Source organism: Taudactylus pleione, unplaced genomic scaffold, assembly GCF_031769625.1.
Source record: "Taudactylus pleione unplaced genomic scaffold, aTauple2 ptg000083l, whole genome shotgun sequence".
Classification (NCBI taxonomy): Eukaryota; Metazoa; Chordata; class Amphibia; order Anura; family Myobatrachidae; genus Taudactylus; species Taudactylus pleione.
In genome coordinates this window covers 18815785-18833700 of record NW_028284485.1, presented here as the reverse complement: position 1 = coordinate 18833700, position 17916 = coordinate 18815785, and the positions used below count along the sequence as shown (strand labels likewise).

Genomic DNA, 17916 nt, shown 5'->3' with positions numbered 1-17916 from the left:
ACAGGTGTAAGCAATATCGAGACATACTGCCCACAGAAAAGCAGCACATCACACCCATAAGCATTTCTCAGTGATTGCAAGGAGCGAAAAAAAAAAATCGGGGGTCCGTTCACATGTTATGGTGGGTTAGGGCAGCCAGCAGTTGGGACAGTTCTGTGGGCAGGTTGCAGTTGGAGTAAAAAGGGTTAAGGGAAAACAGCAGTTGAAGTAGAGCTGGTGAGAAAGGCAGAGAGAAGTTGGGGTAGAACTGTGCGTAGAGGGGAGTAGGCCAGAGGGTGAGTGGAGGGAGGGGGATAAGTGCAGACAGCAGTTGCTACAGTGCTGCGGGGCAAGGAGGGGGCTAGTGGCAGGCTGTGCTGGGAGTAGGGAGGGGCAATGGTAGATAGCAGCTGGCGCAGTACTAAGGGGCGAGGAGGGTTTAGGGGCTTTCAATTGCATTGCACCGGCAGCGCCAGGTAAGACACCGGGAACGGTTTAACACAGGATGTGGCCCCGGAGAGCGCTATTCACAGTCCAGATGTTTCTTCTTGGGGTGATCTCATGGGTGGTGGCCTTGCAGACTATCCTGATGCAATCTGTGATGCTCTGGTCGGACATTGCAGCTCCGTGTGGGGGGAGAATGGGGGATCCGGGGTCACCTAGCCCCAGGCCTGAGCATTGTGCAGTCTAGTAAACCCAGCGATAAACCTTTGTGAATAATGTAGACCATGAATGCATATTTTACAAATATATGTTCACTGCATGATGTGCATTACCATGCTACCCAGCGGTAACCTGTCTAATGTGTACTGATTTTTGTCAATGTTTATGTCGTGGAATAAGGCACTGCAACCTAGCATATAAAATAAAGAGATATTTAATACCAATAGATCAGCTTGTGTAAACAAATGTTAGATTTGGACGTAAGTATAAATATGTATACTGAGATATAATTGTTACATTAGAGTGAAACATATATAGGCCGGCTCATGCGTGGGGTGTGTGTTGGGCATGTGTAAATTATGTAGACAGTGGTGTACAGTTTTGGCCGAGGCAAGGTGCTGTGCCAGTTTACGCTCCTGGTGAGGTAAGTAATATAGCGACCGCTGGCTTATGGATGAGGGGGCTCAGTGTAATTTCAGTCCCCGCATGCCAGCGATACTTGTGCTGTGTTGAAGTGTACAACCGCAGAGGTTGCAGCAGGAGTGCTGTTACCTGTCGGTACTTACCATGTCTATGCTGAGCGGGCTGTTAGTTCCCATGTACTGGGCCCTGGGTGTGCAGCATCTTCTGGTTGCAGCATGCTCTTCCCAAAACTCCGTGTCCTGGCTGGTGGAGGAAGGCCTGGGGGTGTCAGCAGACCTGAGCATGGAGGCCCGGGGCACAGTCACATGGCGCAGGGAGCGGTAACTGCTGGAGGAAAATGGTGGCTCAGCTCCACCTCATAGATCCGTGGGGAGAGAGAGCCCAACAGTGTCACCAGGAGGCAGAGGTCTCAGGCGCCAATTGGATGATGAGATGCTGCCACCCGTGGTCATTGGTTGGGAGACGTTGAGGGATGTCACTGGGACTGCAGCTGCTTCACACACACAGTGCGTCCTACGGGACCCGTTCACTTTTAAAAACTGAGTCCCTTAGTGCCTGTAGCGTGTAAATACACGCTATGGTGCATATATTGCAATTACTGTTTCTGACAGAAACATTTCCAGAAATGTCCAAATTACTTCATGACTCAATGGACCAGACATTAGTCCTCACCAAAGAACTTGAAAAAGGATTTACCCGAGCACCTACTTGAAAATCCAACACAACCAACAGTGAGCAGACATGGCAGCCCTGACACTGGAGGAAGCATTAAGCACTTCTTGCCAGTACAATTCACTGTACAACACATGCTGTCTTTCCAAAATGAACTCTTACACAGTGTTATCCAGTTAATTGTTTATTCATTAACAAAAAATTTTTATGAAACAGCCTATTGAGAACAATTTTTTCCTCCTAATCACTATCTGTTTCACCGTATATCCCTCTCCACATAGAAATATATTGTTACAACAGGGACCATTTTATAAGATAGATATACCACTCTTGGGTGTGCGGTTGCGCTGATATACATAATCCTCAGGTGGTTGAACGTGAATAACATTGATATCCTTGCAATGGAACCTGTCAAACGGTGGGATATATTAAGCAGCAAGTGAACACTCAGTTCTTGAGGCTTATGTGTGGGCGAGCGTAAGGATCTGAGTGACTTTGACAAGGGCCAAATTGTGATGGCTAGATGACTGGGTCAGAGCATCTCCAAATTAGCAGGTCTTTTGAGGTGTTCCCGGTATGCACTGGTTAGTACCTAAACTAAGTGGTCCAAGGAAGGACAGCCGGTGAACCAGTAACAGGGTCATGGGCACCTAAGGCTTATGATGCATTTGGGGAGCGAAGGCTATCCTGTCTGGTCCGATCCTACAGAATAACTACTGTAGTGCAAATTGCTGAAAAAGTTAATGCTGGCTATGGTAGAAAAGTGTCAGAACACACAGAGAATCATAGCTTGCTGCGTAGTGGCAAACCACTCAGAGTGCCCATGCTGACCTCAACCACCTAAAATGGGCATGTAAACTTCAGAATTGGACCATGGAGTAATGGAAGAAGGAGGCCTGGTCTGATTAATTATGTTTTCTTTTACATATGTGAACATCAGGGTTGGTATGTGTGGTTTACCTGGGGTAGAGGTGCCAGCGGGATGCAATATGGGAATAAGGCAAGTCAGCAGAGACAGTGTGATGCTCTGAGCAATCATCTGCTGGGAAACTTTGGGTCCTGGCATTCATGTGGATGTTACTTTGAAGTTGCAACCAACCTAAACATTGAAGACCAACTACACCCATGGCAAAGGTATTCCTTGCTGGTAGTGGCATCTTTCAGCAGGACAATGGACCCTGCAAAGTTAAAAAAATGTTCAGGAATGGTTTAAGGAACATTACAAAAGAGTTCAAGGTGTTGACTTGGCTTCTAAATTCCCCAGATCTCAATCCAATCTAGTATCTGTGGGATGTGCTGGAAATAAAAGTGCGAGTCATGGAGGCCCCACCTTGCAACTAACAGGACTTCAACTTAAAGGATCTGCTACTAACGTCTTGGTGCCAGATACCACAAAACAAGACACATCCATGCATCAACAGGTCAGAGCTGTTTTGGTGGCAGGAGGAGGACCTATATTAGGCAGATGGTTTTAATGTGATGGCTGATGCAGGGTTTTCTTTTAATTTCACTTTTTTTTTTTTTTAATTCCACATTCTTGCTGCTTATGGTCTTCATTTGAGTGAGCTGAACCAACACAGTAAATTCACACACAACAGAGAAATAGGGAGGGTGAACAGATCAGAGAGGTACTAAATCTGCCTAGCATCAGCTAAAACTCCTCCCTAACAATCCTATAGGATAAGAGAAAACCACAACTAACATTCTCAGGGTAAACAACTCAAAAACATTAAAAAGACAATACACAGAGAAACACCTCATGGTTTACTCTCCTTCATATTTATTTCAATTCAAACCCTTCAGTCCTACTGAAAGGAAGAAAGACGTAGAGGAATATTTACTTAAGTGTGGGCTTTTAGAAGTGGAGTTGTTGCCCATAGCAACCAGTCAGAATCTAGCTGTTATCTTGTAGAAGGTGCTAGATAAATGACAAGTAGAATCTGATTGGTTGCTATGAGCTATGATATATCGTTTATATCGTCTAGTATGTATGGTCTGAACGACAAACGATGCGCGCTCCTGTGGGTCGTTAACGATAATCCCAGTTGGCTGTACATGCAGCCCAATCTGGAGATTATCATGGGTGATGCCATGCTGCCGAATGCAGCATGGCCCCGCTTCTCCCACTTGCCAATGCCGGCACCCATGCCGGGCCCTCCGCTAAATACACATTGTCTAGTGTGTATGCGGAATTAGTCTGGCTCTCTTTTGATGACATAAAGAATCCTAATAACTTTGGATTGTTCATGTTAGAAAGCATTAAAACATGGTTGATCAAGGTTTCATATACATAGCAATGTTTCAAAGTATTAAAATAATAAGCAAGTTAATTTTTCTTCCATTGCATGCAAAAAAAACTAACAATGGTTTAAACCAAAAAAACTTATTTCCTCAACCCTGGGCTGATGGATGTGTGTGTATAATATCTATCTATATCTATAGCAATGTTGTTTCAAGGGGTGGTATTTTCATTTATTACTGATGTGAAAAAACAAGTACAAAACAAATGAACCTCACCTAAACAAGGCTTCTTTGTCAAACACCGTGTCTGCTGGCATATTTACTGGTATCAGGAGATCTGGGTGAGAATCAAAGTGAATAAAACTGATGTTACTTGCAGGGAGGTGCTTCGATCCAATAGCCCGATATATAAAAGGCAGCACCTGTATAGGACAGAATAATTACAAATTACGCACTTTCAGATAATATACTAGTACAGTAACTAAACATTAATACATTTATGTCAATAGTATAAAGATAGTTAGGGAGGTTGAAGGATATCAAACCTCTGAGGAAACAGAAGGTCTTGAACCCATAAAGGTAACCATTCTTTCATGTGGATAGAGGACATGTACGGCTGTTTACAGAAAAACACGATTCAATTATTTGCCGAATCTTTCATATCTACTAATACAATCCATCTGCATGATTTGTACAAAATGTAAAAAAATTGTTAACCTCTTGCCTGGTGTGGTCATATCAGATGCGACCACACCAGACTGGGCTTTCCCTGACATGGTCACATCTGATGCGACCAGTCAGAAATACCCACTAGGAGGCTGCTGAAAGCTAATCTTCCGGCAGCCGCCTATATCAGAAGGACCTACTGGCTCATCTGCACCCCTGGCCACCCCTCGACTGTCTCCTGATCACTGCTGGCCACAGTGATCATTAACTCGGCAGCAACCACCTCCCAGCGCGGCTGCAATAGAAGCAACAGCCCCGGCTCCTGGTAGCCACAGCTAGCAGTGATAAGGAACGGGCAGCTGGCTTCACCCCCTTCCGGCGGAGCTGCAGGGTAAATTCACAAGCAGCAGCTCGGGCAGGTCGCGGCCGCTCGCTAAACCAGACTAGTGGGAACACTATATATTATGTTCATTTTAGCACCTGCTAAAACCCGTGAAGATCCACTTTATGCCTAGAGTGTCGGTCTGCTATGGTGCTTCTAGCACACAAACTGCTAAATCTCAGCAATTTGTTGAATCAGCTGAGAGTGCGAGAAGTACCAGAGCAGAGAGCAACACCCCAGGCAGGTTAGAGGAACTGCATGGGTTGTGACAGGTGCAGGGTGCTAGAATGATGATAGAGATATATTTATCTATCTAGATCACTAGCGTTCTCGCTAGGCTGTTTTAGCGGGGCGCGGCGCCCTGCCCTCTTTCTGGGAGGCAAAAAGCACACCTTGACAAAGAGCCTCATAGTTGCTCGAAACGCGTTGGTGGATCCTGCATGCTGTACCTTCATTTGGACCAACTTGGGAGACGATCTTGCTTTTCTGGATGAAATCTTGTGGAGCCTATACAGGGTAATCCGGATTTACCCTGTATTCTAGCAACATCCTGTGGCTCCATACTCTCTGCTGGGTAGGATCCTCTCTTTCATTTCATGTTTATTTAACATCTACGTCACCAAACCAGCACCTTGGATTTTGTGAAATATTATTCAGGACTATGTTTTAACCTACCTCATCACCATAATCTAACACTCAGGACTGCATAGCACTTTATTATCTGTGGATTTTATATGTTTTTATATGTTGTTTATGTCATAAATAAAATGCCTATAATTTTATTATAACATTTTTCAAGTATATTTGAGCGCCAAGGAATTACCACTACTGTCTGATTTTTACCACTTTATGTTGTGGGATTTGGGAATCCCACATTGTGTTTAATTTCACCGGCAGAGTCTGAGCATTTTTTGCACTAAGAGGAGTTCTATATTATTATAGATGATAGAGATATATTTATCTATCTAGATCACTAGTGTTCCCGCTAGGCTGTTTTAGCGGGGCGCGGCGCCCTGCCCTCTTTCTGGGAGGCAAAAAGCACCCTGCCCTCCAGAAGGAGGGCAAAAAGCGCCCTGCCCTAACAGCCTGCGGGAACTGTCTTCACCCGCGGGTCGCAGTGTCCCGCGGGTGAAGAAATGTGCGGTGACCCGGTCACCGCCGGAGAATAGACACCGGGCGCATGCGCCCGGCATCTATTCTTCCTGTCTGCAGGGCTTGGGGGCTGCCCGTTGTGTCCGTAAGTGCCGGGCACGCCCCCAAGAGTGACGAAAAGGGGACGCGTCTTATAGACACGCCCCCTTTTCGATGACCACGCCCCCTTCTCAGCCCCGCGCACATGAACGTGCCCTCTCTAGCTCCAGCGGCCTGCCTCGCGCCGGAGCTAGAGTGAACACTAGATCACTAAATAGGCGGCACTCAGATGACTTATCAAGAAGACTCACGAACCCAGATTTGCAGTCAATGTTTCAGAACTTTTACTTAGGATCTTTCATCAGGATTAATGCATACAAAATGAACAACTGCATTTATCGCAATCCACCCAGTGAACAGATCTCCGAGCACCCGTGTTAGCAGGGCAGCTGACATTCTATCAACATAGTGCAACACCCCTCACCAAAAATTTACATACGGAGTTATAAAAAAAAAAAAAATTAATCATAACATACCAATACATATAGCATCCAACGTATTTGTACTTCAATACATACAAAGGTTTTTTTTTTTTTTTTTTAATCTCTACCAATAAAGCATTATTCTTGTTCCCAATTGCATATTACCTGTCAAAAACCATGTAGGGCTCAATCTACAAAATCCAACCCACATTTAAAGTATTTTTGTAATATAATACATGCAGAGTAAATCTGTAGTTAATCTCTACCTATACGGCAATTTTCTTTGTTGTTAATAGAATATAGCAATGGATGGATCAATCTGTAGATCCTAATATTCATGCTAACCTATTACATATACATAAAAACGAACTATATCTGTCTAGTACTATACATATACAGCCGATAAGTCACCTCAAATAACACACTGATTAGAACATATCAAATAAGTACACTCTCTGAATGATGGAAACATAATGTCTTAACAAAACAAAAGTAGCTACTTGCAAGTTATATCCCAAAGGCATCCAAACTTGATCAGACCCCAGTATTCAATTTCTCATTCTATAGTCAAACGAAACATTGTAAACTGTATTGCTCATTAAGCCCAACCGAAGACATTGTATTCAGACGATGTATCCATTTAGACTGTAGTTGGAAAAGATTAGTGACCTGTCACGTGCTCGTATTCGAGGGGGAACACGGCCTATTATCTTACATCTCAGAGTAGCAAGACTGTTCCTAGCCTGCAAGAAATGTTTCATAACAGGCAGATCACCAGTAAACTTTTCAATTGCTCCCCTAACTGCACTTCTGTGTAAAGACATTCTTTCTTTAAACGTTCTATCGGTTTTACCGATTAAGGGCCGAATTCAATTAGCCGCGAAAAGTGCAGTCTGGCAAAAAGCAGAAAGAATTCACCTCATTCGTCCGTTTTGATGCGATGTTTTCTCCATGCGTGTCCCCACTTTTCGCACTATTCAATTGTAAAATAGGCGAAAACACAGATAGGCAAATGTTTTACAAAGCAAAAAGGACATTTTTTGGGGTAAATCAGTCTGTACCCCATAAAAAGCTTGAGTGACCCTGGGAATCAATATAGAAAAGTAGCCCTAATAAAAGTATTTAAGTGAACTTATTTTGAGGCAAAGGGCTGTTATATGCATATGTGTGGAAAAATGATCGAAAGAAATGTTTTTTCAGAAAAATAAGTACCGTAGTTAAATTTGGGGTAGACAGGCGTCGATATGCCGACACCCGTCATTAGACATACGCGGGGAGCACGACGCCCAGCATCCCTATCGAAGGGACGCCGAGCGCAGATAGCCGCGGGGGGGGGTTAGGTTTAGGGTTCCCAGGGGGGACTTCGGGTTAGGCACCACCCCGGGAGGTCAGGTTTCTGCTCCACGGGAGGTTTCTGTCCTCCCTGAGTTCTCCTTAGGACGCCTGCGTTACGGTTTGACTGGTGTACCGTCCCCAGTCAAACTCCCCACCTGCCACTGTCAGGCACCCCCCGGGGGACTTAGGTTTAGGCGGCAGGGAAGGGGGGTTAGATTTAGGCCATTGGGAGGGGAGGAGGTTAGGCACCCCTAAGGGAGGGTTCGGGGGTATAAATAGGTTAGTTAGTACTTACTTTAGGACGATCGGGATTTCCTCTTCTGCCAGGATGCCGCTGCCGGTATTCTAACCGCCGGGCATGGGTCCGGCGGTAAATCATACCGATTCCTCTGGATCAAATCCTCATATTTGCACCCCAAAACAGCAATTTTGCACTTCCAATTTGCCTGCCTATATGTGGAGACTTTTTCGCCTATTTTTCCATGTAAAGTTTTCGCTTAGGCGAAAAAGTCCTGGAATTGAATATGGAGAAAAGTAGAAAACAGGCAAAAAGCGCAAATCGTTGAAACTTCTCTCTAAAAACAGCACTTTTCGTAGCTGATTGAATTCAACCCATAGTGTTTGTTGTTACATGGGCAGCTTAACATATAGACTACAAATTTAGTTGTTACATAGTGTTGAATTCTGTATGTTTTACCTGTTAAGGGATCGTTAAACTTGTCTCCGCTAATCATATAGCAGCAAGTTAAGCAGTCTTAAACATGCACACCTGCCCCTCGCTCCGTCTCCACAGCTAGCACAGATTTCTTTAAACTAATTTTTTTCGAAAGGGTACCCTAAATGGTATTTTTTTTCCATTAGCACATTATGAAATAGCCATTTAAACATGATTTTAAATTTTTGTTTTAAAAAAAATTGTATTGAATCAGGTTTGAATAGCTCTTATTTACATAAATTAATATTTAGAAAAAAAAAATTACAATTGTGGGAATTTTTTTTTTTTTTTTTAAATATTAGGCAGTTAAGTGGTTAAAAAATGTAAATACATTTATTTTGTAAGGGCATTATAATTATGTATTTCTATCCAAATTAAATCAATCCCTATGAAATGTTATGCTAAATGTGATAGTGATGAGGTTTTATATTTTCTTAAATGCCCTTGCTGGTTGAGAAACATAAATAATGCTGGGTACACAGTTGGTAACACAGCGCTTGTTTGATCAACGTCGTCATTCACAAACATATCAGGTCGGTCCGGCAGCACAGCCGATGCTGGCTGTGTGTACGAGCTACCCGCCGACCGCCTGTACACCGGCTGCGGGGACCCCCAACACTGACGGTACAACTGGGTGGGCATTAAACGCCCGCCCAGTTGTGATGTCAGCCCAGACACATCGAGTGGCCGATTGGTAAGTGTGTGTATTTTACATTTACTTTATCAAGTTTTTTCTAAGCTTTGTAAATTTCTACATTCTACTGTATTGTCTCTAAGCAATCACAATTTAGATTTTTGTTTTGAAAACTATATGTTAATAATACAAGCTATTATTTGGCTACTGAAGAATTACCTGGCTGTCATGCTGAATTAAGCAGAAGTGACCTGTTAGAAATGCTACATAGTTCCCAGAAACTTATTTCTCTTGCTGGACAAATAAGTAATATTGTCCAACTAGTTTCATAGCACAGTGTGTATACCCAAAATGACAGCAATTCCAAATAATAAACTGAGGAAAATCCATCATATCACTATTTGTCATGTTGGCTAATCCAGTCAGATCTCAGCTATTTGACTGTTTATACATTCAGCTTAAACCACAATAACAGGACCCAGTTACAACTGAAGTCATCCAACCACATGATTAAAACTGGGTAAACACCTATACAATCGACGGGCCGTTCTTTCGATTTCAAACCGTTCGTTCAATATTGGAAGAGTGCGTATATACCTCCGATCATGTTTTGATGGGAGAAAACTGGTCGAATCGAAATGATCACATCTTATGTACAGTTTAATTTTCATCTGATTTGATCGGGCCGGGTCAGAAGTGCAGTGTGTATGCACTTCGACCATTCTTACAATTGTACATCAAAGCAGGGCCACCTCTGTGGGCATGCATAATAAACCAGGTCAGGAAGCATGTTGCGTTATCTCCTGAACCATAGGAGCGAGAATACAAGCACAAGGTTTCCTTTTCTCAAACTCATGATGGGGAATGAAACGAGCGTATTTACACCTCAGTGCTAGTCCAGAATAGGAGGATGTGAATCCAGGAGGCTTGCTTTGGTTCCGTAGAGTGTGTATGCTGGTACAATCGTTTTCTTTCGATGTTTCAGCAGCCCACAATCGAGGGTCGCTGATTAGGTGTGGGAGCACGCATAGTCAACGACATAGCAGATACAAACTGCCCAATGTGGACGATGTGTGTTATCTAGTGTGTACCCGGCTTAAAGCTGCCCATCCATTTAACGATGCGGGGACGACGGCACGATTACGACGCCGTCGTCTCCTGTGGGGTAAACTGCATACACGGAATGTTCAGAGTTTGCAGATCAATCATTCTCGAACATGGCAACCTGACGGCGGTCGTCAAGTTGACCGTCATTTATCGGGCGATGATTGATGTTAAAAAGGACCAGCGGGCGTGCGCATCGCTGGTCATTTTTAACCTTTTACTGCCCGATTTGCACACCGATTACCAAGCGATGGAGCGATAACGACCATCGTTATCGCTCCATCGCTAGGTATAATTGCCTAGTGGATGGGCAGCATAAGAGTACCTGGAGCACTTGCTGAGAAACACAGGGACAGAACTGGAAGGAAGAAGAGTTGTTCTGGCCCTGAACTGGACTCAGGAGCTTGTTTAGAGGTCTTTCAGGGACTATTGCATAGGTTCCCAAACTTCGCCATTACAGTCCAGGTTTTAAGGATATCCATGCTTGAGTCCAGATGGTTAAATCAAATTGACAGAGGTGCCAATTAAGTCACCTATTCTCAAGCATGGATATCCTTAAAATGTGGATTGTAATGGCATAGTTTGGGAACTTCTGGAATACTGGATATACAGATCATGTAAGTGCAACTTTTGGGATCTGGTTGGACTGGAAGAATCACATGACAGAATCCAATATTGTCATAACCAAGCAGCTTGACTGTTTGTTTACAATGGAGAAACAGCACTCAGGAATGTCCTACAGATGGCCAGGCAAAGCACAGACTGTGAGATGGCACCACCACACACGTTAAGTGAGGCAAAGATCCCGATGTGCGACATCGGCATTATAACTTTAAACATGATAGTAAAGCATCACTTCTAATGCTGACAATAACATGATTTAAATACATTAGGTCCGCGTCTGCATTCATCTGCTTTAAATCTAGTGATTATTTCGCTGGAATTGCATTGGCTCCTGCATATTGTGGGCTATTGCATTTGGCGCTAGGGCTGTAAGGGAGAGGTGGAGGGGAGGAGAAGGTTGGCAGTGGAGGGACTTCAAGATGTTAAAGAGTCAGTACATGTGGAAATACTGGGTGGAAATAAGAGAAAGTGTGTTTAAAATATAGTGAGAATCTAAAATTACCAAGATACACGACAGAGAGCATTCTTGTGAACACTAGTCAAAATTCAATCCATACTAGTGACATGAGTGGCAAAGTCTAGGGCTTTAATGTGGGAGAAACTTCAAAGTGGCAGAAGTTGGTGAAAAGAAATAAAAACATGCAATACAAAGAACATCTTAATTTATAGAATATATTAGGGGTAAATTTACTAAGATTCAAGATGGTCCCGATTTTCAAAGTGATTTATCTCGCTGGTACTCGCCAAAATTCGGGTGATTTAATCCCCTTTTTTACCAACAGGCCATGAGGCTAAACGAGTTTGCCTATGGTGAAGCATAACGAGATCTCTCCCGAGTACAGGTTGAGTCTCCCATATCCAAATATTCCCGAAATACGGAATATTTTTAGCATGACTGAGATAGTGGAAACTTTGATTTTTGATGGTTCAATGCACACAAAGTTTATTAAGGCATACAATTATTAAAAATAAAGTATAAAATGACCTATAGGCTGTGTGTATAAGGTGTATATGACACATGATTTTCATGTATGTACACAAACTTTGTTTGAGCCACAAAATTATTGAAAATATTGTATAAAATTACCTTCAGGCTGTGTGCATTAGGTGTATATAAATCATAAATACATTCTGTTTTTAGATTTGGGCCCTATACCTAAGATATTTTAATATGCTATGCAAATATTCCAAAATCTGGAATATTCCGATATCCAAAATACCCCTGGTCCCAAGCATTTAGGATATGGGAGACTCAACCTGTAACTCGTTTTGCAGGAGATTACTCACCCGAGATTGCAGTGTTATCTCTCTGCAAATCTCTCCCGAGCTAGAAGCCAGCACATATCAGTGGGATATGTGCTTGCTGCTTGTGTTAAGACTTGTACAAAATAGATAATTTTTTTTTTTTCTTAAATGACGTGAGGTCCGCTGGTCGGTCCCCCCCCCCCCCCAAACAAAAAAAAAACACTAACCAGCCCCGGGCTTGCCAGCCTGTCCTGGTTCTTAAGTTACAGGGAAAAAAGTGTGTAGGATTCCACTATAAATTATGAACCAGCAACAGGCAGCAGGGAAAGAGCTCGTTTTAAATATACGGAGAAAAAAGTTTACGTGAAGTCCCCCGTATATTTAAAACCAGCCGTGGATCCTTTCTAACGGGGGACTGATGCCAGAGCCAGCGGTTACCTTTCACCGGGCCCCCCAGCCACAGCATCAGCCCTGACCGTTAGTCAGCCCAGGCCAGGGATCCCTGGGGAGTTGGGGACCCCCCAATAAAGGGGTCACCCTCTCTAGGGCATCCCTGGCCTAGGCTGATAGCCCGAGGCTATCCCTGCCACCCCTGGGTGGTGGGTTGATAGTGTTAGGTATAGTGTAAAAATTTGAATTTTCATCATTGTCTTTACAGTGGAACTACAGGTTCCAGCAAGCCTCCCCCACATGCTGGTACTTTGAGAACCACAAGTACCAGCATGCGGGGCATTAAGGGCAAACTGGTACCTGTAGTTCACCTGTAAAGAAATGGGTAATAAAACACACTGTGAAAATAAAGCTTTATTGCATCCATAAACACACTTACACATACTCATCTGCTTCCAGATGTTCATGTCCCCTTGTCAACGTAAAGTATCCCATGGAATTACCTGTAAAAAAAAGATCCAATACTCACATTTATGTCCCTCGATGTTCTCCGCAGAAATCCAAATACAGTGTAACAACATGCTTCTGCATGCTGTTACACTGTGCTAATGTCTACTCGTAGGAACGAGTTGACATCAGTCCCGGGCCGACGGACAATCAGCGGCAGCCAACATTAGCGTCCGCTCTTTGGCTGGGACCCACGTGGAGGAGCCGCTCATTGGCTAAGCCCATGTGGGGCCCAGCCAATCAGCGGCCGCTAATGTTAGCCACCGCTGATTGGCCGGCGGCCCGGGACTGATGCAGAAGCATGGTGTTACACTGTATCCGGGGCACGTATTGGATTTCTGCGGAGAACATCGAGGGACATAAAGGTGAGTATTAGATCTTTTTTTTTTCCCCAGGTAATTCCATGGGATACTTTACGTTGACAAGGGGACATGAACATCTGTGCGGGGGGTCCTCACGTAATTTTTTTTTACAAATTAATCCTATTTTAACCATTTACAGAAAGAAACATACACAAATCACAATGCTTTGTGTAGGTTTCTGACCATCTCGCAGCTCAGGGGGTTGAGAGTTTGAGTAGTGATTTGGACAGAGAGTTTTCTCCTATCTCACCCGAGCTTGTTATCCCGATTTTTGGTAAATTTGAGAGATGTATGTTTTAGGTGAAAAGTACTTCCGATTAGGCCCGATGGTGATTTGATTCGAGATTGCTATCTCACCTGAGTTTTACAAGTAAGATAAGAGAAATCTCTCTCTAACTAACCCAACTTCAAATCGTTCAAATTTATCTAATAATGGATAGGCCCCTTTAGTCTTAAGGGACAACCAAAAAGTCACCACTATAGCACGCGCACTAACGAACAGTACGTGCATCAGCAAAAGACAAGACTGTGATCGGGAAGTTTGAAGGATGAGAGCCAGCAATGGACATCCAGCTGTATAGATGAGAGCTGGCTCCATAGGAGGTGGCGAGGACAAACAAAAAGGAAATGTGAAAGAGAAAACAAATTTACATACATGCAATGCTTACTAGTGACTACAATTCTATGCCAACACTGTTTTGGTGGATACTGTCAAATGCATACCCCTAATCTTTTTTGGCTTTACAATACAAGTCCACAAAACTTCTGGTGGCTTTAGAAGCAGTCAACTAAAGCTCTGGCTTTACTATACAGTCAAATCTCTCTCGCGGCTTCATAATACATACCACCATTATCTCTGTTTGAGAACAGATGCAGACCTCTAAAATCTGTAGTGATTTTATATTGCAGATCAATGCAAATATCTGGTGGATTTGCTATACTGTACAAATCAGTGGTGGCATTACTACGCAGAGGTGATCAAATGATTTACTAACATTTTCATTCACACTGCGCACTAATAAGTTTAACTGTGCTGGTAGGATATGAGGTAAGGTTCCCAAACTCCACCCAGGTTTTAAGGATATCCATGCTTGAGTCCAGATGGTTAAATCAAATTGACTGATATACTAATTAAGTTACCTGTGCTCAAGCATGGATATACTTAAAACGTGGACTGTAATGGCAGGAGTTTGGGAATCTTTGTGATTACCATATAGTTCCAAGCACTCAGATTGGTGAATGGATCAGTCTGACTGATAAATGCCTTTGGTTCTTTTCTTAGTAGAGATGGCCAATCTCCCATACTGATATTCTAAAATCATTACAGAAAAATATTATGTATGGTCCTATTGATTCAGATAAAATCAATACTGGAAAGAACAGAAAATTTGGTTTAAAGTAACATAAATCACTTCTGGTCTGTATTTTATACTGCAGGCCATAAAGCTGGTAGTAATCCCAATGCTTGGCCTGACTCCTGAGGCTACATTTATTTTCATTTGAAGGCGTCCCCTTGAGTGAGCACTGCACGGATCTCAATATGATCTGACGTGTCAAAACAGGTGTAAATGTAATGTACACCCTACTACTGTGATATCACATACCACATATGATGCTTTACACAAAAATAATGTTCATGTTTTTCATGAAGTTACAAAATTCTTTTTTTTCCCTGCTGTCATTTACCCATTGTTATTCCAATGATCCTTATGAATAACGTTCACATTTGGTGAAGCGGGTGTGCTATTTAAAAACAATATCCTAATGGAGGACAGGGTACGTACATCGTGGTGATCCTCTACTACCCAGACCGGGAGGTCCTGGTACTTCCTCAGGCGCTGAGCTGGTGCAGAGACGCCGCTCATCATGATCAGCACACGGTGACAGGCCGGCCAGCTGCTCTGTCTTCTCCCCGCACGTACTCTCTGTGAGGAGACAGACCCAACTGGACAGTCACAGCATTCGCCTATTCCCACCCAAAATTAGGACCAGTAGCTTTCTTCCCTCATCAGCTGCTGCCCTAGGCACTAGTGTGGACGAGAACCTTGATTGGTGTATACACTGTACAGAGAAAAGGGCACCGAAAGGAACTCTAGACCAATACCTGCACACTTATTAAACTTTCTGCCGCCATTTTTGCTCAGGGCAGAAGCCCAATACAAAGCGTAGTGTACGGCACACGCCGTTATTTGTACCCTATCTGTCATGTCACCCTCGTGCGCCCAGCTTCTCCTACTTCTATCATATATATAACTCTTCCCACCGGTTCTATCACCTCTGCACGTCTCACATCAGCAGCAGGTTAGGAAAAGAAACTAAAGGTTAAAACATTATATGGGTACGCGTTACATTCATCATAAATAAATCCAAACCCAGTAACGTGCCCTTCCCTTAATAAACATGGTAGTTTGTAGCTCTCCTATAGACTACGAGAAAGGTACGTGCTCTGTGCTGTGCGCTTATTGGCCTACCCTCACACACACTGAGCAGACATTTGTGATTGCCAAAATTCGTGGCCAATAGCGGTGCAGGGATTTCCCACGTGATCTGCACTGAGCTGTTGTGATAGTAGCACTAGGTAGGCGGGACATCCGGTGGCTGTGTTGTGCTGCATTTTCTGTGCTGTTTGTGTGTCTGCTACTCACACACTACTGAGTGCTGCTAGGTGAGTACAGTAATTATATAACCCTCTTGTAGTGTGTACAGTTAGTGCTGTTCATTATTGTTACATTTGCTCATTGGCTTTGATTGTCATTGAGGTGGTATTTCTCTACATTCTGCAATATGGGGATGAAGCTATGTCTGATATTAAATTATTATTATTTTTCTGGCATTCGGCTGTGCAGTTCAATATATCTGATCAGTGATTTATGTTTAACTGGCAGGCATATGAAGAATGCTTAGACATCATTACATAACATGTTATGCAGCTGCTTTGTATTTTGCAGTCAATTTATTTAAAGAGCAGCTAAACCTAAAATAACAAAGGTTTTATAAATACTGAGCACTCAGCTATATAGCAAATCTAAATGTTTTCTATACAGCAGTGTGCTCTGTCATGGTAACTTAATTCATCATTGTGAATGTAACTACAATATGTTCTTATGCTTAGTATGTTGGAGGAAGAGTAACTGCTCTGGATTAGCTTTTCTGAAATGGGAAATCATTTAGAAGTTGGTTATTCTGTACTGCAACTTCTTTATGAAAATCCATCTTGTTACTGACACAGTAACAATTCAGCGGGAGTTGAATAGCACCAGGAGGGAGCTCCCAGAGCTATTCAATTATCTGCTTCCTGTCAGAGTAAACATCGAGGTTAAGTTGGAGAATGACGGTTCTTGACTTAACCTGGGTGTTTAGTTGCGAGAACCGCCATTCTCCGACTGAAGTGCCAGCCACGAGGCCATGCTAAGCCGGAAAACAGCCTCGCTGCCGGCACTTTAGTCAGAATTCTCCTCACACCCTCAGGAGGGTGTGAGAAGAAATCATTAGACTGAACAGCGAGCTGAATTGAAGAGCTCTGAGAGCTTCCTCCAGGCACTATTCAATTCCCACTCAATTGAATCGCTCCACAGAATAGTTAACTGCCCTGATATATTCTTAATTGATTTTACTTACTTTTTTATTCTGCATAATACTATTAAAAAAGGCAGTCCTAGCTTTAATCTATTTTTTAGTGAAAATACGTGTGAGCTGGGTCCTGTGAGCCTTTCTCAAGGCAAATACGCATTTGTAATCTAACTCCAAACCTGCATTGATTTACGTTTTTATTTTTTTGTACATCCCCCTTGGGGGCAGGTGAAAAGGTAAGGAAAATCTTTATTTTAAGATAAAAATGTCGGGACACAGTGCGGTACTGCTGCTACACCCCTCCCAATTGGATGGGTCCGGGATGCGGGCGCTCGGGATCCCAGCGGTCAGAATCCTGATGCCAGCATCATGACCAGGTTACACTCTAGTGTTTACTCTAGCACCCTGCACCTGTCACAACTCGTTCAATTCCTCTTTCCTGCCTAGGGTTTCACTCTGCTCTAGTACTTCTAGCACACTCAGCTGATGCAACAAGCTTCTGAAATACAGACCAAAGTGTGCTAGAATCACCAAAGCAGAGAGCGATACCCCAGGCAGGAAAGAGGAACTGCATGGGTTCTGGCAGGTGCAGGGTGCTAGAATGAACATTAACAACCCCGACGGCTCTAAGTAAGTAACCCTAATCTAACCCCTCCACCCTTAGTGCCTAACCCCACTACTTACCTTCGGGATCCCGGCGCTGGTATCCTGATAAGTGTCGGGAATCCGTCGTCGGCAAACCGAATTATGGAAACCCCGCTGTTGGGATTCTGAACTAATCCCCTCTCAAT

The 17916-nt window shown here is 43.4% G+C and overlaps 2 protein-coding genes across 2 annotated transcripts in view; one reads left to right on the top strand and one right to left on the bottom strand.

The window, feature by feature from the left end:
- Positions 1-1212: 1212 nt before the first annotated feature.
- LOC148532160 (UPF0489 protein C5orf22 homolog) lies at positions 1213-15689 on the bottom strand. The gene is made up of 3 exons (XM_088468271.1): positions 15340-15689; positions 4255-4400; positions 1213-2915 (listed from the first exon to the last, which is right to left on the bottom strand). The coding sequence occupies exons 1-3, from the start codon at positions 15421-15423 to the stop codon at positions 2855-2857; spliced, it is 291 nt and encodes a 96-aa protein (XP_088324397.1). The 5' UTR covers positions 15424-15689; the 3' UTR covers positions 1213-2854.
- A 384-nt stretch (positions 15690-16073) lies between these two features.
- The window catches only part of DROSHA (drosha ribonuclease III), a 375790-nt gene continuing 373947 nt past the window's right edge, over positions 16074-17916 (top strand). The window contains exon 1 of the mRNA XM_088468255.1: positions 16074-16220. The gene's annotated coding sequence lies outside the window, so the exon portion shown is untranslated. The remainder of the gene's footprint in view (positions 16221-17916) is intronic.